At 40.3% G+C, this 21,145-nt stretch overlaps 1 protein-coding gene across 6 annotated transcripts in view; it reads right to left on the reverse strand.

Moving 5' to 3' along the window:
• Nucleotides 1–20,839, reverse strand: part of BRMS1L (BRMS1 like transcriptional repressor) — a 38,103-nt gene extending 17,264 nt beyond the window's left edge. The window contains exons 1-5 of one of the 6 annotated variants that reach the window (XM_053595105.1): nt 20,043–20,171; nt 17,113–17,226; nt 16,439–16,529; nt 8,753–8,880; nt 6,246–6,325 (exon numbers count right to left, since the gene is read on the reverse strand). In XM_053595105.1, the coding sequence (XP_053451080.1) occupies nt 6,246–6,325; nt 8,753–8,880; nt 16,439–16,527 (297 nt within the window). In that variant the 5' untranslated portion in view covers nt 16,528–16,529; nt 17,113–17,226; nt 20,043–20,171. The other 5 variants (XM_053595104.1, XM_053595107.1, XM_053595101.1 and 2 more) reach the window with 5 other exon arrangements.
• Between the last annotated feature and the right edge of the window lie 306 nt (nt 20,840–21,145).

Genomic DNA, 21,145 nt, shown 5'->3' on the forward strand with positions numbered 1-21,145 from the left:
TAATCTCTGATTTAACTTTAGTTATTTCTTTTCTTCTGCTGGGCTTGGGATTAGATTGTTCCTCTTTTTACGATTCTATAAGATGGTTCATGAGATTGTTGATGCACTTTCTGTTTTTTTGAATGTAGGCATCTAATGGAATAAACGTTTCCCTTAAGACCTTCTCAGTATGGCTGCCTGGCCAACCACCAAACCTATGACAAAACCACTCCAACCAGAATTCAAATCTGGTTGCTGTATACTGTTCGAGTCCACCTACTCTTCCAAGCTTTCCACTCAACATGCAGCTTCTCCCAACAAAACTCTGGAAAGCCTTCCTCCCATCCCAGACCTCTGTGGTGGGAGCCAGCCAATCCCAGCAGGTCGCAATCACTTACCTAATTCATCAGATTTCTACCGTTCCAGATCATATGCTGTATCTAGCTCACCACCTCTTTACTGTTTTCCCTGAGCTGACTCTGGCTAAGGTCCCCACACCAGGTATGGCTGGGTTCTCTCTTTTTTCCCCCAGTCATTCTAGGAGAGCTCAGCTGAATGATCCTTCTAGTCCACCATCTTGCTCTGCCCCTGTTACTCAACTTCTCTTAACTGCTTTTTGTTAACACATTCACAAAATCAAGATAATTCCCATTCCATAATGTTGTTGAAAGGATTAAAATAAAGATAGTGGGGCGGCACCTGTGGCTCAGTGGGTAGGGCGCCAGCCCTATATACCGAGAGTAGAGGGTTCACACCCAGCCCCAGCCAAACTGCAAAACAAAAAAATAGCTGGCCATTGTGGTGGGTGCCTGTAGTCCCAGCTACTCAGGAGGCTGAGGCAAGAGAATCGCCTAAGCCCAGGAATTGGAGGTTGCTGTGAACTGTGATGTCACAGCACTCTACCAAGGGTGATAAAGTGAGACTCTGTCTCTAAAAAAAATAAATAAATAAAATAAGACAGTGAATATGTAACACTCTGTTAAATTCCCTTCCATCTTTTCTTTATTTCATCTGCATAGAATGCCTTTGCCAAGATGTGGAAGCAAACCAAGTGCCCATCAACCCATGAATGGATTAATAAACTGTGCTATATGTATACCATGGAATACTATTCAACCATAAAGAAAGATGGAGACTTTACATCTTTCATATCTGTGTGGAAGGAGTTAGAGAACATCCTCCTAAGTAAAGCATCATAAGAATAAAAGCAAGCATCCAAAGTACTCAACACTCAATATGAAACTAGTAAGTGAACAGCCACATGGGAGAAAAACATAATTAAATTCAAGAAGGCAGGAGAGAAGGAGGAACTCAAAAACATTTTCTGACCCAAAAACAATGAACAAGAAACTGGTAAAATGTGGATAAACCTAAAAAAGAAGTAACTCTATGAAAACAAAATACCGTCTCATTTCAAGGGTAAAAAGGCAAGATGGAACTAAAATACTGAATAACTATTAACTTATAATTAGGGAAGGAGTAACTGAAGGCAGAGGTTTCTCAGGTCCCTTAATAGTCAGAAGGAGGGCAGAGTTAATAATCAATTTTCAGATCCTACTAATATACAGATATACACACTGAAAATTTAAGGCAATCATTAAAATAACAGAAACGGAAAGTACAGTGGTAATCACTAAAATAACAGAAATAGGGAGTATAATTTTTTCATGTATTTTCAAAACTCAATAAATAACCTCCCAAAGAATGTTAGGAAAGAATAAAAAAGGACAAATCAAAACAACTAGAAAACTTGAAATATATGATAATCACTATAAATTTAACTGGATTAAATTTACCAATTAAAAGTCAGAGATAGAATGAATCTTTTTAAAACTCATCAAGATATGCATTATTTTAAAAAGTAATATACATAAAATATAAGGCCCAAAAAGAAGATGAAAAAAACTTTTATTAGGGAAATGCCAGGCCAAATAAAACTAGGCTGTTTCAATTATCAGTCAAAATAGACTCTCAGCCAAAAATCACTGTGACAGAGCAAGAAGAGCATTAACAAAGAATATTATCAAAATGTATTAGGATACAAAAGTTCTAAAACGTGCAAGTCTCATAATATAGCCTCAATATATACTTTCTCTACGTATAAATATAACAAAAACTGATAAAATACAAGATGGCTCAGCGCCCACAGCTCAGCAATTAGAGCTCCAGCCACATACACCCAGGCTGGCAGGTGTGAACCTAGCCTGGGTCTGCCAAACGACGACAGCTGCAACAACAAAAAAAAAAGCTGGGTGTTGTGGCAGGTGCCTATAGTCCCAGCTACTTGGGAGGCTAAGGCAAGAGAATAGCTGAATACCAAGAGTTTGAGGTTACTGTGAGCTGTGACACCACAGCACTCTACCGAGGGCAACATAGTAAGACTCTGTCTCAAAAAAAAAACAATTGAAATGAAAAGACATACAAGTTTATGGATTGGAAGATCTAATATTGTTAAAAAATTCATATTACACAAAGTTAAATAGATTCAACACAAGTCCCATCAAAATATCAGTGGCATTTTTTTTACAGAAACAGAGAAAACCATCTGAAAAGTCATAAGGAACCACAAAGGACTCCAAATAGCCAAAATAAACATAGGAGATAAGCTTCATGACACTGGTCTTGGAAATGATTTCTTTGATATGACTTAAAAGCATAGGCAACAAAAGCAAAAACAGACAAGTTAAACTACTAAAACTAAAAAAGCTTCTGCACAGCAAACAATGGAGTGAAAATCCAATCTATGAAATGAGAGAAAATATCTGCAAACCATATGTCTGATGAGGCAGTAATATTCAATATAGATAAGGAACTCTTCAATAACAAAAAAACATAATCAGATTTAAAAATGGGCAAAAGAATAGATTTTTCCAAAAACATATAAATGGATAACAGGTATATGAAAAGATGTTCAACAATACTAATAATCAGAGAAATGCAAATCAAAACCACAGTGATATATCACCCCACACCTCTTAGAAAGGCTATTATAAAAAAAGACAAGTGTTAGCAAGGATGTGCAGAAAAAGGAACCTGTTAACCACTAGTGGGAATGAAAATTAGTACAGCCATTATCAACAGTGGTTCTCAACCTTCCTAATATCACGGCCCTTTAATACAGTTCCTGTGGGTTCCAACACACAGGTTGAGAACTGCTGGTATAGAGGTTCCGCAAAAAATTAAAAATGCAACTCCACTTCTGGAAATATAACCAGAGAAAATGAAATCAGTGTGTTAAAGAGAAGACAGTATGGAGCTTCCTCAAAAGAAATACCATATGAGGGCGGCGCCTGTGGCTCAGTCGGTAAGGCGCCGGCCCCATATACCGAGGGTGGCGGGTTCAAACCCGGCCCCAGCCAAACTGCAACCAAAAAATAGCTGGGCGTTGTGGTGGGTGCCTGTAGTCCCAGCTACTCGGGAGGCTGAGGCAAGAGAATCGCTTAAGCCCAGGAGTTGGAGGTCGCTGTGAGCTGTGTGAGGCCACGGCACTCTACCGAGGGCCATAAAGTGAGACTCTGTCTCTATAAAAAAAAAAAAAAGAAATACCATATGATCTAGCAATCTTACTTCAGGGTATTTTATCCAAAATAATTGAAATTACGATCTTGGAGAGGTATTTGCACTCTCATATGCATTGCAGCAATAGTCACAATAGCCAAGGTGTGGAAACAACCTAAATGACCACAAATGAATGCATAAAGAATGTATGCTACATACATTCAATGGAATTCTTCTCAGCCTTTGAAAAAGAGGAAATCCTCTCATTTGCCACAACACAACGAACTCTAAGGACATTAAGTGATAATATGCCAGTCGCAGAAGACAAATACTGCACAACACCACTAATATGATGTGTATAAACTAATCAACCATAGAAGCAGAGAACAGAATGGTGGTTTCTAGAGGCTAGGGAGAAGGAGAAATGGGGAGCCACCATTCAATGGGCATAAAGTTTCAGTTGCACAAGATGATTAAGTTCTAGAGACCTGCTATACAAGGTTGTGCCTACAGTTAACAATACTACTGTATTGTACACTTAAAAATTTGTTACAAGGACAGATTTTATGATCAATGCTCTTACCACAAAAAATAAAAAAAAAGAAGAGGGCTCGGCACCCATAGCTCAGTGGTTAGGGCAACGGCCACATACACTGGGGCTAGCAGGTTCGAACCAAGCCCAGGCCTGCTAAACAACAATGACAACAACGACAACAAAATAGCCCGGCATTGTGGCGGGCGCCTATAGTCCCAGCTACTTGAGAGACTGAGGCAAGAGAATCTCTTAAGCCCAAGAGTTTGAGGTTGCTATGAGCTGTGATGCCACGGCACCCTACCAAGGATGACATAGTGAGACTGTCTCAAAAAAAAAAAAAAAGAAGAAGAAGAAGAGGAAGAGGAGGAGGACAAAGAAGAGGAAGAAAAGGAAATTCTACAGAAGATAAATTTCAGCACTCTGAGGCTGAGGCGGGTGGACTGCTTAAGCGTTCGAGACCAGCCTAAGAAAGAGTGAAACCCTGTCTCTAAAAATAGCCGGACATTGTGGTAGATGCCTGTAGTCCCAGTTACCCAGGAGGCTGAGGCAAGGGGATCCCTTAAGAGTTTCAGGTTCCTGTGAGCTATGATACCACGGAACAATAATGAAGGTGACAAAGTAAGACTCTGTCTCAAAAAATAAATAAACCCTCTGGTGGGTTCGAACCCGGCCCGAGCCTGCTAAACAACAATGACAACTGCAACAAAAAAATAGCTGGGCATTGTGGTGGACGCCTGTAGTCCCAGCTACTAGGAAGCCTGAGGCAAGAGAATTGCTTAAGCCCAAGAGTTTGAGGTTCCTGTGATTTGTGATGCCACAGCACTCTACCAGGGGCAACATAGTGAGACTCTGTCTCAAAGAAAAAATATGAATAAATAAAATAAATAAATAAATGTTAAAAGCAAAATTTCAACTTTTAAAGGAAAATATATCTTTTTACTTCAAAATGGGGAAGACACAAAAAGCACATCCCATAAAGAAAGATGAAAAATTCAACTACATTAAAATGCAAAACTTCTATGCTTCAAGTCCTCAAAAAGAGTAAAAAGATCTCACCACCTGGATAAAAATATGTGCGAAGCATATAACCAGCAAGCATATAACCGTTTGTATCCAGAATATATAAAGAATTTCCATAGTCAATGAGGAAAAGACTAAGAGCCAACACAAAGGTGAAAAAATACAAAGAAGCACTTCTTAGGAAAGAAAATCCAAGCAGTTAATAAACACCAAAAAGGTATTCAAATTCAGTTATAATCTAGAAAATGAAACAAGCTCCATCATTTTTATACCTAACTACTCTTAGTATAAGTTGTATTAAAATGACACAGAACCATTAGAAAACTTATCCTCTCTTTCCACCAGTAAGTTTATCATCTTATCAAGGTTTTATGGAAAGTTATCTGAATATTAGCAATATGTTTTTAAAATGCTATTCAAAATAGAACAGGCTCTGTGAAGCTAGTGAATGATGCCCCATGATTATATCAATGTACACAGCTATGATTTAATAAAAAATATATATATAAAAAAAAATAGAACAGGCTGGGTGCATTGGCTCACACACTCTGGAAGGCTGAGGCAGGAAGATCACTTGAGCTCAGGAGTTCGATACCAGCCTGAGCAACAGCAAGACCTTGTCTCTACCAAAAACAGAAAAATTAGCCAGGCAAGGTGGTAGGACCCTATAGTACCAGCTACTCAGGAGGCTAAGGCAAGAGGATCACTTGAACCTGGCGTTTGAGGTTTCTGTGAGCTAGTCTGATGATAAGGCACTCTAGCCTAGGATAACAGAGTGAGACTCTGTCTCATGAGAAAACAAAACCAAAATATATATTAAAATAGACCCATTTTTTTCCCCAAGTAGAGAATTCTGCCCTAAGATGTGAAAATAGGTCTAGACAGTCAGGAGCTAACATACATTTTGTGATTCTAAACATCTACACCATACTAATTATACTAATATTTTCAATAATACCAGCTGACATAATCACTAAAAAGTTCTTGCAAAGTAACAGTTGTAAAACTTTAAAATCATGTTTTTTTCCTATGGTCCTTTGTGTTCTATTTCCAATATGGTACATCTGTATTTTTTTTTAAATCACATACAAATGATGAGCTAAAGTATTATTTAATTTTGTTTCATTTGTTTTATTTACTTTTTAAACTACTAACACTCAGAAAAGGCTTGAAGAGATGAAATTATCTTAAAAGTTATGCAAAACAACAGTACCTCACAATGTTGGCGAGAAGCTTGAATTTCACATTCATACTTGTTCTTTACAGATTCTAAGCAGAGCTCTCTATAGATTCCTGAAACCAAACACAATTACTCTGATTATGTTAGCAGTAAGTTTCATTTATCACCTTCCTACAGGAATTCTGTTCTAACTGTATTTTTTAAGATGAATCAAGAAGAAATTGGGCGGCGCCTGTGGCTCAGTCGGTAGGGCGCCGGCCCCATATACCGAGGGTGGCGGGTTCAAACCCGGCCCCGGCCAAACTGCAACCAAAAGATAGCCAGGCGTTGTGGCGGGCGCCTGTGGTCTCAGCTACTCGGGAGGCTGAGGCAAGAGAATCGCTTAAGCCCAGGAGTTGGAGGCTGCTGTGAGCTATGTGAGGCCACGGCACTCTACCCAGGGCCATAAAGTGAGACTCTGTCTCTACAAAAAAAAAGGAAGAAGAAATTGACAAGTGAGTCTAACTTTATCTTTAAAAACTAAAAAGACTCATTTAAAAATACATATATCCGGGGCGGCGCCTGTGGCTCAGTTGGTAAGGCGCCAGCCCATTTACCGAGGGTGGCGGGTTCAAACCCGGTCCTGGCCAAACTGCAACCAAAAAATAGCTGGGCGTTGTGGCGGGCGCCTGTAGTCCCAGCTACTCGGGAGGCTGAGGCAAGAGAATCGCCTAAGCCCAGGAGTTGGAGGTTGCTGTGAGCTGTGTGAGGCCACGGCACTCTACCGAGGGCCATAAAGTGAGACTCTGTCTCTACAAAAAAAAAAATAATAATACATATATTCAAAATGACTAGAAAACGAAAGATGAAGAGCTAGGAACTACATTGCTAATTTTTTTTGTTACCCTATTCTTTCCAAATGTTTGATAGAGAATGATCAAAATGTAAATAAAATTCTTTTCCTATGAAAAATGATCTTAGGTTTCTCAGAATAGAAATGGAGAGGCAATAAACGCTGGTTGCATCAATCACATATACTCAAAGTAACAGCTGGATACTATACCCCATCAAAACCACCACTTTTAAACTATTATATATTTTCAGAGTCCAAAGCTTCCAAGAGGATTAAATATACAAATTGATACAACATAATCAATGATGTGTGGAGTATTCCTGACAGATTTTTAGCTGGTGGACAGATGCCTAAGACAGTTTAACTCAGAGGTAACAAGACAATAGTATAAAATAAACAACACGGCCATGCAAATACACCACTACAAAATGGCAAGCAAAGAGTTCTCTATGTATATAGTAAAGGCAAAGGACAGGTATCTGAAAGTATGCCATTAGCAACACATTCACACACACCACTCTTTGCAAAATCAAAAAATAAAAGAGGCCATAGAACAGTAAAGAATTTACTCAAATAATATTTCCTGATCATCTATTCAACCTAAAAGAACATCAAGGAAAATCAAGAACATTTTTACTTTTAAGGGTATGCTTAGTCAATGTGCAAAGACAGCAAGCATCACGTTATCTACATACCTAATATTAAGCATTCAAGAATAAAATTAGTTTACGGTGGGTTTAGTACAAAAAGAACTTACTACCAAAAATGCCTTAGGAACAATTAGTGTCTCATAAAAAAAAAAAAAAAAAAAAATTAGCATCCCAACTACTTAAAGTTCCCCTAATTATGAGTGCTAGGACATAATATTCAGGCCAGATCCCAGTTACAAACAGAAGACTGAAGTTTAGCCATACATATACGATACATTTTCATTTATTCGTCTCTACAAATGAGTAATCAAACTAATCAAAATAAGAAAGAATCATTAAATTGTCTGGTTAAAGGCTAATTCCCTGTTTTATAATATCCTGACCAAACATTTGTAAAATGTTTTTCTAAATTAAAAAAAAAAAAAAAAACAGGCTCGGCGCCTGTAGCTCAAGAGGCTAAGGCGCCAGCCACATACACCAGAGCTGGCAGGTTCGAATCCAGCCCAGGCCTGCCAAACGACAATGACAACTACAACCAAAAAATAGCCGGGCATTGTGGCAGGCACCTGTAGTCTCAGCTACTTGGGAGGATGAGGCAAGAGAATTGCTTAAGCCCAGGAATTGGAGGTTGCTATGAGCTGTAATGTCATGGCATTCTACTCAGGGTGAGAGCTTGAGACTCTGTCTCAAATAAAAAAAAAAAAAAAATTTTACTCTTACAGGTGAAAAATACCAAAAGTACTTAAATTAATCCTTAATTTATCTCAGGGAATTAAACTGTGATAGTAAGGATACTATCTCTTAATGAAAGTATGGTTTCTAATTGTTTCACCAAATGTGGCAGTATTTTCTTACCAACATGGTAAGCAACTTGAGGACTTTTTTTCTTAATCCCCCACAGCAGCAGAGAAAAACAAGCATTTAACAATTAACTGTAGGCTATCTGGTCAATGTAAATATATTTGTAATTCCATCAACAACAGACACTTGACAAATGCTTTTTAAAGCTACTGAAGAGTTTACATACTATATATGGAAAAGATATTTCACTTTCCTACCTGCTACCTTTGTACGAATTTGCATATTTTCCTGTAAAGTTGCCAGTGGTTCCAAATATTCTGGTGCTTTTCCAGCTATCACTTCTTGTAGTTTTGCATCCACTTGACTTAATCGTTCTTTATAAAGTCTTAATAAAGCAAAAATTAAAATGTTAATTTAAAAATCCCAACCAAGGTTAACAATTTGCCATTTCTCTACATTATTTCTTCCCAATGTCATTCTCATTCTAATAACATATCAAATGTATTTTTGCCTTAAACTCAAGTGGAACACTCACTTACATTATTTGACTTTATGTATATAATCACAAAATAGGTATCTATCAAATATTTATCAGTATCACTCTTTAATGGTTGATCACAATACAAAAATACAACTTAAACTACTTTTTGGTACTCTCAAGTTTTGTTTTTGTCTTACTACAGAATAAATCAATTTGAAAAGAAAAAGTCATTTAAACACTGAGTTAAAAGAAACAAAGAAATATTTTGAATAGACATAGACATTACTGGTTGTCAAAAAATAAATAATTCCCTGGCTTCTCTCTACCTTTCCTGAAAAAAAGTATTACAGTGTTCAGCCTACTCAATTTTTTTTTGCTTTTTTTTGAGACAGTCTCAAGCTGTCGCCCTGGGTAGAGTCCCGTGGTATCACAGCCCACAGAAACCTCAAACTCTTGGGCTTAAGCGATTCTCTTTCCTTGGCCTCCCAAGTAGCTGGGACTACAGGCGCCCGCCACAACGCCCAGCTATTTTTTGGTTGTAGTTATCATTGTTGTTTAGCTGGCCCAGGCTGGGTTCAAACCCACCAGCCTCGGTGCATGTGGCCAGCACAGAAACCACTGTGCTATGAGCGCCAAGCCAGCCTACTCAATTTTAAAAAGAACCAAGAGAAGTACAGGGATTGACCTGGCATGACAAGGTCACTTCAACTTCAAATGAATAAGTTATAAAAAATAAACTGCTCAACAGAGGAGGAAATGAAAAAGGGGGCAGGGGGCTTCTGCTGCCCCTATTTATGAGTCCTCTGACAAATACTTAATTTGTCAGCTGTCACACCAATACCTTCAGTTTCATTATCAGAGTCAAAACAATTCATAGTTTTATTTTGGCAATAATCTTGTGGGACAGAACTAATTATTTTTTAATAGGAAAATCTTTATACAGGTTGAATATCCCTAACCCAAAACACCTGGGACCAGAAGTACTTTGAATTTCACATTTTTTAAGATTTTGGAACATTTACATTATACTTACCAGTTGACCATCCCTAATATGAAAATCTGAAATACTTTCATGGCCATTTCCTTTGAGCATCATGTTGGTGCTCAAAACGTTTCAGATTTTGGAGCATAAGACTTCAGATTTTGGGGCTCAGCTCAGTGTGTGAAACCTATAATTCCAGCACTCTGGTAGGATGAGGCCGAAGGATTGCTTTTGAGCTTGAGAGTTGGAGACCAGCCTGAGCAAGAGCAAGAACCCATTTCTACTAAAAATAGAAAAATTAGTCCAGCGCAGTGGCTCCTGCATATAATCTTAGCACTCTGTGAGGCCCAGGCAAAAGGATCGCTTGAGTTCAAGGATCAGAGACCAGCCTAGGCAAAAAGAGAGGCCTGTCTCTAATAAAAATAGAAAAACTGGGCGGCGCCTGTGGCTCAGTGAGTAGGGCGCCAACCCCATATGCCGAGGGTGGCGGGTTCAAACCCAGCCCCGGCCAAACTGCAACCAAAAAATAGCCGGGCTGTGGCGGGCGCCTGTAGTCCCAGCTGCTCGGGAGGCTGAGGCAAGAGAATCGCGTAAGCCCAAGAGTTAAGAGGTTGCTGTGAGCCGTGTGACGCCACGGCACTCTACCCGAGGGCGGTATAGTGAGACTCTGTCTCTACAAAAAAAAAAAAATGAATAAATAAAAATAGAATGATTAGCCAGGGAAGTCATGGTGAGTGCCTGTAGTCCCCACTACTTGGGAAGCTGAAGCAGGAGGATCACCTGAGCCCCGATGTTTGAGGTTGCTGTGAGCTAGACTGATGCCAAAGCATTCTAGCCTGAGTAACAGACTTTGCCCTTCCCCCCCCCAAAAAAATAAAAATTAAGATTTTTGGATCTGGGGTGCTGAACCTGTATTGCCATCCTTTATGAACAACATTTCTAATTTTATGGCATGTTAAGGGTATCCTAAAAAGTTCAAAGCAGATTAACAATTTAAGATCATTTTATAAATTATTTTTTCCCGCTCATTACTTTTAACATAACCAAAGAAAATGTCAGAATATGTTAAAAGGATGGTATGTTGTGGCTCGGCACCTATAGCTCAGTGGCTAAGGTGCTAGCCACATACATCAAAACTGGTGGGTTCAAACCCAGCCTTGCCTGCCAAACAACAACAACTGCAAAAAAAAAAAAATAGCTGGGCATTGTGGCCGGCACCTGCAGTCCCAGCTACTCAGGAGGCTGAGGCAAGAAAATCACTTAAGCCCAAGAGTTTGAGGTTGCGGTGAGCTGTAATGCCACAGCACCCTACCTAGGGTGACATAGTGAGACTCTGTCTCAAAAAGAAAAAAAAAAAAAAAAAAAGGATGGTATGTTGTAACTTCCAAAAGAAAGCAATAAGTTTGTAGGTGTTAGTATAACTAGCAGTTGTCTTTTGAAAACATATGGTACCTAGCTGGGCTTTGTGGCAGGCCCCTGTAGTCCAGAGGCTGAGGCATAAGGATTGCTCAAACCCATGTGAGAGGTTGTTATGAAGGATGACACCATGGCACTCTACCCAGGGAGACAGAGTCAGATTCTGTAAGAAAAGAAAACAGAAAGAAAAAGAAAAAGAAAAGAAAGAAAACCTATGGTACCTAGCTTTCATAAAATTTTGTTCTTCCCTCTTGAAAATATAAGCCAGTGCAACCAATATTAATTGCCTATAATTGATCATTATAATTAGCATAAGAGATTTATATGATGATTCTTAAGGGGCAAAGCAAGCTTGGGTATTAATGCAATAAATGGCCTTTTTATTCTAACAAAAAAGGAAAAAAATTATATGAGTTAACTGCCAAAATAATACATTATTGTATTTGAATTAAATTTGTCTAAAACTCAAGATATGATGATAAATAAATGTATGAAGACAGAAAAGTACAACACAGTATTTATATTTTTTTAAATTATAACCCAATTTTAAGAAAAATGCTAAAAATCTGACACAAAGGGTAACTACACCTGAAAAACATCAAATACAAACATATGAAATATTGATAAGGTATCCTGAATTTGTGAATCAGCATCTTATATGAAGAAGATATATGAATTAACAATATTCAAATTAACTAACCTTTGAAAAGAAGGGATTCTTCAAAATCAGTATAATTTCTAAAGTCTTGGAATTCAAGTATAAATTCATCAAAAGCAAGATCATGCATCTCTTAGGCACAATTACAATACTATTTACAGAGCAGATCCTCACTTAAGGGTTATTGGATGTTGAATATTAAAATGAATGGAAACTTAGCCAGGCGTTGTGGCGGGCGCCTGTAGTCCCAGCTACTCGGGAGGCTGAGGCAAGAGAATTGCCTAAGCCCAGGAGTTGGAGGTTGCTGTGAGCTGTGTGAGGCCACAGCACTCTACTGAGGGCCATAAAGTGAGACTCTGTCTCTACCAAAAAAAAAAAAAAAAAACATGAATGGAAACTTGGGGCTGGGCACAGTGGGTCACGCCTATAATCCCAGCACTCTAGGAGGCCAAAGTGGGTGGACTGCCTGAGCTCACAGGTCCAGACCAGCCTGAGCAAGATCAAGACCCCATCTCTAAAAATAGCCCATTATTATGGCAGACGCCTGTAGTCCCAGCTACTCGGAGGCTGAGACAAAAGAATTGCTTGAGCTCGGGCGGCGCCTGTGGCTCAGTGAGTAGGGCGCCGGTCCCATATGCCGGAGGTGGTGGGTTCAAACCCAGACCCGGCCAAAAAAAAAAAAAAACGAATTGCTTGAGCTCAAAAGTTTGAGGTTACTATGAGCTATAACGCCATGGCACTCTACTGAGGACAACAAAGTGAGACTATGTCTAAAAAAATAAAATAAAATATAAAATGAATGGAAACTTAGATGGTATAAATTTTCTCTACCTTTTGAAGAAGGTGAAAGAACTCACCTTCTACCACTATAGATACTGCAAATGGTGGGTTTTCTGCCTTACGAAAGGAGTGCTATTGTGCCCTGTGATGCCAAAACAGAAGAAGCAGGATAATCACATTATTATTATTATTATTTCCCACCTCTTCTAAAGAGGAATTGAGATAGCTTACAGAGATACACAATATAACGGGATAAAAATAACAAGGCAACTGGGGCAAGAGGAAAAAAATGATCATAAATCTGGCACAAGGATTAACTTTTTTCTGTAACATATTTCTGAAAACTAAATCCCATTTGTGGATTACTTACGTTAAAATATAAAAATACGGGCTGGATGGGGTGGCTCACATGGTACTCTGGGAGGCTGAGGCAGGTGGATTACCTGAGTTTAGATGTTCCAGATGAGCCTAGGCAAGAGCAAGACCCCATTTCTACTAAAAATAGAAAAACTAGACAGGAGTTGTGGCACGCACCTATAGTCCCAAGTACTGGGGAGGCTCAGGCAGGACAATTGCTTGAGCCCACCAGTTTGAGGCTGCTATTAGCTATGATGCCACAGCACTCTACTCAGGGTGACAGAGTAAGACTCTGTCTCAAAAAAATACATAGGGCTCAGAGCCAGTCACATACACCAAGGCTGGCAAGTTCAAACCCAGCCTGAGCCAGCTAAACAACAATGAAAACTACAACAAAAAAAAAAATAGCCAGGCATTGTGGCATGTGCTGTAATCCCAGCTACTTGGGAGTCTGAGGCAAGAGAATGGCTTCAGCCCAGGAGTCCGAGGTTGCTATGAGTTGTGACGCCAGGGCAACATAGTGAGACTCTGTCTCAAAAAAAAAAATAAAAATAAAAAAAAAATACATAAATAAATAAAAATTTTATATGGACACACATACATAATACAAATTTGCTTTCTCTTTTCCAGAATGATCCTGGGCAAACTCTCCATGTTGGCCAAATAATGGATTCTTTGAGGATCCAAATTAATTTTAACTTAATTAGTAATGTTGGTTGAGCACAGTGGCACATGCCTGTAATCCTACCACTCTGGGAGGCCAACACAGGCAGATCATTTGAGCTCAGGGGTTACAGACCAGCCTGAGCAAAAGCAATAGCCTGCCTCTCAAAATAGCTGGGCATTGGCATCACCCATAGCTCAATGGGCAGGGCGCTGGCCACATATGCTGAGGCTGGCGCATTCGAACCTGGTCCAGGTCAACTAAAAAAGAACAATGACAACTGCAACAACAACCACTCAACAGAAATAGCTGGGCATTGTGGCCGGTGCCAGTAGTCCCAGCTACTCAGGAAGCTGAGGCAGGAGGATTGTTTGAACTCAGGAGTTTAAAGTTGCTTATGAGGTAGGCTGATGCCATTGCACCCTATCCTAGACAACAGAGTAAGACTCTTGTCTATAAAAATAAATGAAACATAAAGACAATCCCTCGCACTCTTTCTTTCCAACGAAAGCAGGGCAGAATGGCTCCCACAAAGAAGAGCGGCAGGGCGGCGCCTGTGGCTCAGTGAGTAGGGCACCGGCCCCATATACCAAGGGTGGCAGGTTCAAACCCGGCCCTGGCCAAACTGCAACAACAAAAAAATAGCCAGGTGTTGTGACGGGCACCTGTAATTCCAGCTACTCGGCAGGCTGAGACAAGAGAATCACCTAAGCCCAAGAGCTGGAGGTTGCTGTGAGCTGTGATGCCATAATACTCTACCAAGGGCAAAAAAGTGAGACTCTATCTCAAAAAAAAAAAAAGAAGAGTGGCAGAAAAAGAAGAGCCATTCTGCCTTCAATGAAGTGGTGATTTGAGAATACACCATCAACATTCACAAGCACATCTATGGAGTACGCTTTAAGAAGCCTGCCCCTCTGGCATTCAAAGAGATCCAGAAATTTGCCATGAAATAATGGAGACTCCAGATGTGCAAATTGATACCAGGCTCAACAAAGCTTTCTGGGCCAAAGGCATAAAGAATGTCCCATATTGTATCCATGTGTAGTTGTCCAGAAAATGTAATTATGAAGATTTACCAAACAAGTTCTATACTTTGGTTACCTATGTACCTATTAACACTTGCAAAAATTTACAGTCAACATGGATGAGAACTAACTAGAGATTGTCAGATACATCAAATAAATTATAAAACAATAAATAAATAAATAAAGTAATGTAAATCTTTAGAATTAGAAAATTATACCATTTGTTTTTCAGAGCCAAAAAACCACAGCATCTATTAGGCACCCCACCACACAGGAGGCAAATGGCTAAGAATTTTACATACTACTCACTCAATCCTCTCAGCAGTAATAAGGAAGCTATTATTCCTTTTTAATCAGTTAAGAAAACCTGGATTCAGGCTCAGTGCCCATAGCTCAGTGAGTAGGGCACCAGCCACATACACCAAAAGTGGCAGGTTTAAGCCTGACCCAGGCCTGCTAAACAATGACAACTGCAACCAAAAAAAAATGACCAGGCATTGTGTGGTCCCAGCTACTCCGGGAGGCAAGAGAATCACTTGAGCCCAAGAGTTTGAGGTTGCTGTGAGCTGTAACACCACAGTACTCTACAGAGGGCAACGTAGTGAGACTTGTCTCAGATAAAAAAAAAAAAAAGAAAACCTGGATTCAGAGCCTGCGTTCTTTCTATTCCACCACATTTCTTCAAAAGTAAAGTGACTTTACTAGAGGGAACACAGTAACACCAGGAGGCAAAAAGCCTGGCTTAGTTTATCACTTCCTAATAAACTATGGGCAAATCAATTAGCCTCTCTGAGTACCAGTTTTCTCACAGGTAAATGGAGATAAGACTATCTTCCAATCTTACAGTGTTGCTGCAGGAAGCAAACTAAATCACATACATGAAAACATATAAAGTGGGGCGGTGCCTGTGGCTCAGTCAGTAAGGCGCCGGCCCCATATACCGAGGGTGGCGGGTTCAAACCCGGCCCCGGCCAAACTGCAACCAAAAAATAGCCGGGCGTTGTGGTGGGCGCCTGTAGTCCCAGCTACTCGGGAGGCTGAGGCAGGAGAATCGCTTAAGCCCAGGAGTTGGAGGTTGCTGTGAGCTGTGTGAGGCCACAGCACTCTACCGAGGGCCGTAAAGTGAGACTCTGTCTCTACAAAAAAAAAAAGAAAACATATAAAGTGCATACTATCTAATGTGAACTATAAAAAAAAAATCACTTTGTCAGACATAAAATCTTTGGTAAATGTTCTGTTTTATTCTCAAATTTTTTAAATGGTATTTTTATACAATTATTTAACAAAAGAATGAATGAAGCAGATTAGGGCACAGCAACTCAGGGAAAACATTTTAATCACCAACATCCACATATAAATATTATGCCAATCCCCACCCCTATCCCCAAAGAAACCTGCCTCAAAACCCTCAGTTTGGTAAATGAGGTCTTCAGCAAACAATAGTTGAAGCCTCTTTCAGATCAGTCTCATAAAATACAAAAGGCAAAAAAACAGTTGAGCCTGAAAGTAATTTTTCTTGTGCTAGTATACAAGACACAGTTGAGATTCAGTGACAATGACCTGCTAAAGTCACTACTTACTGATCTTTGAGATCGGTAAATTGTTTTTCAAGATTGGACATTTCATCTAAACATTCCATTCTTCTTCTTTCACAATCTTCATCATCCATTTCTGTTAACAAAAAGGCAAAGATAAAATTAAGTTTATGTCTCAAATATATCTGAATGTTAATTCAAACTGAAAAAAAATGAAAATATGAATTTAAATGTGCAAGGCCTATATTAAGCCTTAAAGAGAAAATAAACATTTATCCAAAATAATTTCTACTCTAGAGTTAATCTAAATACAGATGACAGTTAAAACCAAAGAGTTCTTTTGATCCTCTTTTATCCATTTTCAAATCATTTTAAAAGACTGACTATAACCTATAACTAGCCAACTTTTTGTTTGTTTTCTACCAACTCACCAGAATTTAGTGCCAAAAATAATTGTGTCCTTTAAAGGTTAATATTGCTAAAAACACTTTTGGAATTCTGAAAGCAGAATTCTGGTTTCAGAATTCTTCACATGGCTGATATGCCAGTCAAATAAAAAAGGAAACTATGTCAATTACTTTTATCACAAAAAATCTTGGGTTTGCCCCTCATATCTTCCCATTGCTCCCTCTCCCCAAATTACTGTCATTTTGTGAGAAAGAGGCAAATGAGGAGGAAAAACAAGCAAATTTTTTAGGAATGCAACTCTTATTAATTACCAGGTCTGTCCTATATTCCACATCTTCTATTTTTACATCACATATATTCAACACATCAAAGTAACCGAAGCACAAAATGATCTGCATCGTGATCTTCATCAAATAAAGGTCAAACTATGAGAAAGAGTTAAATTATGTTTGATTATTTTCAGATAGCAAGGAAGGAATAGATGATTCATTTTTTTTCTTTTAACTTTCTAAAACAGACTTAAAATATTTCTGGCTCTTGACAACTTACTCCTTAGCTACTTAAATCTTGATCCCTCAAGATAATTTGCTCCCTCCCACGTTCTCTGGACAGTAGAGATTTTTCTGTAGTCTTCGGATCTACTCAGTACCAAGGTTTGATAAGAATAAAACTGTAGAAGTTTGACGTGCAAGACATATACTAGAATAGAAATGATTTTATTTTATTTTTTTTAGAGACAGAGTCTCACTTTGTCGCCCTCAGTAGAGTACAATGGCGTCACAGCTCACAGCAACCTCCAGCTCTTGGGCTCAAGCGATTCTCTTGCCTCAGCCTCCACAGTAGCTGGGACTACAGGCACCCGCCACAAGCCTGGCTATTTTTTGTTGCAGTTTGGACAGGGCAGGGTTCAAACCCACCACCCTCAGTATATACTCACTATGCCACAGGCGCTGCCCTAGAAATGATTTTATAAGGAGCATAATATATTCTAAAAATTTCTTTGCACTTAAAAAATGTGACTTGAAGTTCGAATTATTATTACATTCTTCACATTAAGTTGTCCAATATTTTCTGGAATGAAATAAAAACAAATTAAAAATCACAAGTCAACATAAATATTACAGGGGGAGAATTTTAACAAATAGATATAATTTTGAGATCCTAGCTCCCATCAAAAAACAACACTTGAAGATGAAATACTTTACAGATTAGGATATATTCACATGCAGTCTAGATGTTCTTTTTGCTCTATGTTCCCTCCCCATTTCTGAAATCTCATCTACTTTTTTGGCTAGATTTATGAGTTCCAAATTCTTCTTCCCATCCCAGACAGGTTCCATTGCCACATTTCCATCTGTCGACTGGGCATTCTTACTTAAATATACCACCATGGACTCAAACCAACAGGCCTAAAATACTCTACCTTCTACTTTCATCTCAAGTATTTTATGTCTCTATTTCTGTTGATGTTACCATTTTCCTAGTATTTTCTCTTACCTTCACTCCTAAACTTGCATTCATCAATCCTGTTTTGTGCTTTCTTTGAAACCTTTCCACATCTATACCTTTATTTTCCTTTCCTAGCTCAAGTCCTCTCCCACCCAAACTGGTTTTCTCACTCCTTTGAATAAGGCTTAAGCTGTGGCCTTTGCACTTTTTCTTACATTCCTTCTTACAAAAACACCGACAGCCCCAGTCCAAATTCTGCTCATTCTTCAAGATAATTAAGGTAATCACAACTGCTTCAACTAGCCTTTGCGGACCACTCAGCTCTGAAAAGATTTCCTCTTCCTCTGAATTCCTCCTACAGCATTGTTTAGTTAAGCATTCATTTAGCAATTTAATCAAGTGGTGACTTATGACAGTTCTTTAACTGAGGACAAATATTAACTATTTATTTATACCTCATACTGAGTAGTGCCCAGTGCAGCACAAAGAAGTCACTCATAAATATTTATTTTTGGATGACTGATTTATTGATTGAAATGACATACTTCAGTGGACATTTGTTTTGACAGGGAAACACGAAAAGATATCTGGCGATACTAGGTTATCATCAACCTGTCATCAATGCTTCCTTTACATGGCCAAAATCAGGCCAAGGCAAATAAGTTTCATTCCCATCACACGGCTAGAAGGTAATCACAAATTCCACTCCCTTTTTAAACAATCATTCCTAAAAGTCTGCAAAATCTGTAGCTTTAATCTGCCCTCCCCCCACCCAAAAAAGAAAAAAAAATCTGTAACAGCCCAAAGTTGGAAAGGTAACAGGGAAGAAAAGACTAGAGAATTTCAACGCTGCCAAAAGGGAGCCGATTTATAAGCAAATGAAGACCCTAACCGGTGCGGCGGCTCACGCCTGTAACCCTAGCACTTGGGAGGCTCAGGCGGGTGGATTGCCCTGAGCTCACGGGTCCCAGACCAACCTGAGCAAGAGTGAGACCTCTGTCTCAAAAAAATAGCCAGCGTTGTGGCGGGCGCCTGTAGCCCCAGCTACTCGGGAGGCTGAGGCAAGAGAATCGCTTAAGCCCGAGAGTTTGAGGTTGCTGTTAGCTGTTAACACCATGGCACTCTACCAAGGGCGACAAAGTGAGACTCTTTCTCAAAAAAAAAAAAAAAAAAGAAAAGAAAAAGCATATGAAGATCCTGATGTTGGTCCCTTCCTCCCGGTTTTGAAAACTTCGCGGACAGCTCCGAAGTTAGCCCTCGAAAGAGCACTGACGTGAAGTGCCGACTGACAAGCTGACTTGGAAGCTGAGGTTAATTAGTTCCAAGCCACCAAGGATCAATACGAACATACCCTGGACCCCGACAACACACCCACGCTAAGGTGAGGGTTACAAGGTGAAAATATGGAAAGAGGTCGGTGGTCTAGGGAAAAGAGGCATTTCCTAGATCTCCTAGACAAGCGGTGGGGCGTTCCCCGCCTGAGTCAGTATCCCCCGGACACTGCGGGTAGGTCCCAAAGGCTGGCCCCCTCGGGAGCAGGATCGTGTCGCGTCCCGGAGCCAGGCGAGCCCAGGCCCGCGCCCGCCCCGCCGCGCCGACCCGGACCGGTCTGGAGCCAGGCAGCGCCGTGCGACCGGTGCGGGCGCAGCTGAGGGCCGGGAGCCAGTCTCCGCCCCTTCTCTCTTTCCCCGCCCCGCTCTCCCAGCAGGACGTGGCTGCCTGGGGAGCGGAGAGCGGCCTGTCGCGCACGCGGCGCGGGGACTCAGGGTCCCAGCCCCTCTGAGTCGCGCACCTGAGCTATCTCCATCCTCCGAGACCGAGGAGCTCTCTGTGTCCTCGTCCTCAGAGCTGCTCCCCTCATTTTCGGCGTAGTCCACCTCCATCTCATCGTGATGGTTGGTCTCCTTCTTATCCCCTCGGGAATGGACTGGCATTTTCCAGCCGCGCCGTCGCTTCCCACTCCCGGCGCCCAGCCCGGCCACCGCCGCTTCAATGAAGGGCGCGCGGAACGCCCCGACCCACCCGGCGGCCCAGCTCGTTCACCCCCTTGGCTCCTCCCCGCCCCCCAGCCGAAGCCTCACAACCTAACCCGCAGGATCAGCGCTGGGAGCTCTACCATTGGCGGAGGCTGTCCACCGAGCCTGGGGGCGGGGCTTGCCTTGCTCTGCCACGGTTGGTTGCTGGTAAGGACGGCGCGGCCTTCCGGTGTGTGCCGGGACTTGTGGTCCTTAGTGTGCAGACCTGCGGAGAGGGCTGCCGGATTCCACTCCTCAGCACCCTTGATCACTTCTTCCTTCTGGACTTCAAGTCCCACAAGGCAAGAAACCTAACACGCTCGATCGCAGTTTATAAAATAAACAGAAACAGATTGTGCGAATTTGATCTGTGTTTATCATTTTCCCGCCAAGTGATTGTTTGACCTCCCTGGCTATCCAAGATGTTACTGTCAGAGATGAAAAAGTCGTTTGCCTGAAAGGGTCTTTGCCTGCTCTTTGAGCCTGCGGAACTGGAAAACTGTCTCTTTTACATAAGTGCCTTCATTACCACTAATAAACTGTAATACTAAATTATTAACTGTAGACGATAACTTGCACTTTCTATGTTGCACAAAAATTTTAAATTGTTCTTGAAATTTATAATAAATAATATAGAAGAGAAGAAAGTTAGATCTTGTCATTTTAACCTATTTGTAAATAAATATTTGTTGCATTTTTTTATTAAAATTGAATGTAGTTGGAATGACATTGGTCTTGATTTAATTTCAGTTTTCAGTGAAAAATACATACTTAATGAGATGTATTTCCTCAAAGATGGGGTACATAGACAAGAAAGATTTAATAAGTATAATAATTGAAATAGTTTATATTAATTGACTACTTAGACTCTGTGTGTCAA

The sequence above is a fragment of the Nycticebus coucang genome, chromosome 6, assembly GCF_027406575.1.
Source record: "Nycticebus coucang isolate mNycCou1 chromosome 6, mNycCou1.pri, whole genome shotgun sequence".
NCBI classification, from domain to species: Eukaryota; Metazoa; Chordata; class Mammalia; order Primates; family Lorisidae; genus Nycticebus; species Nycticebus coucang.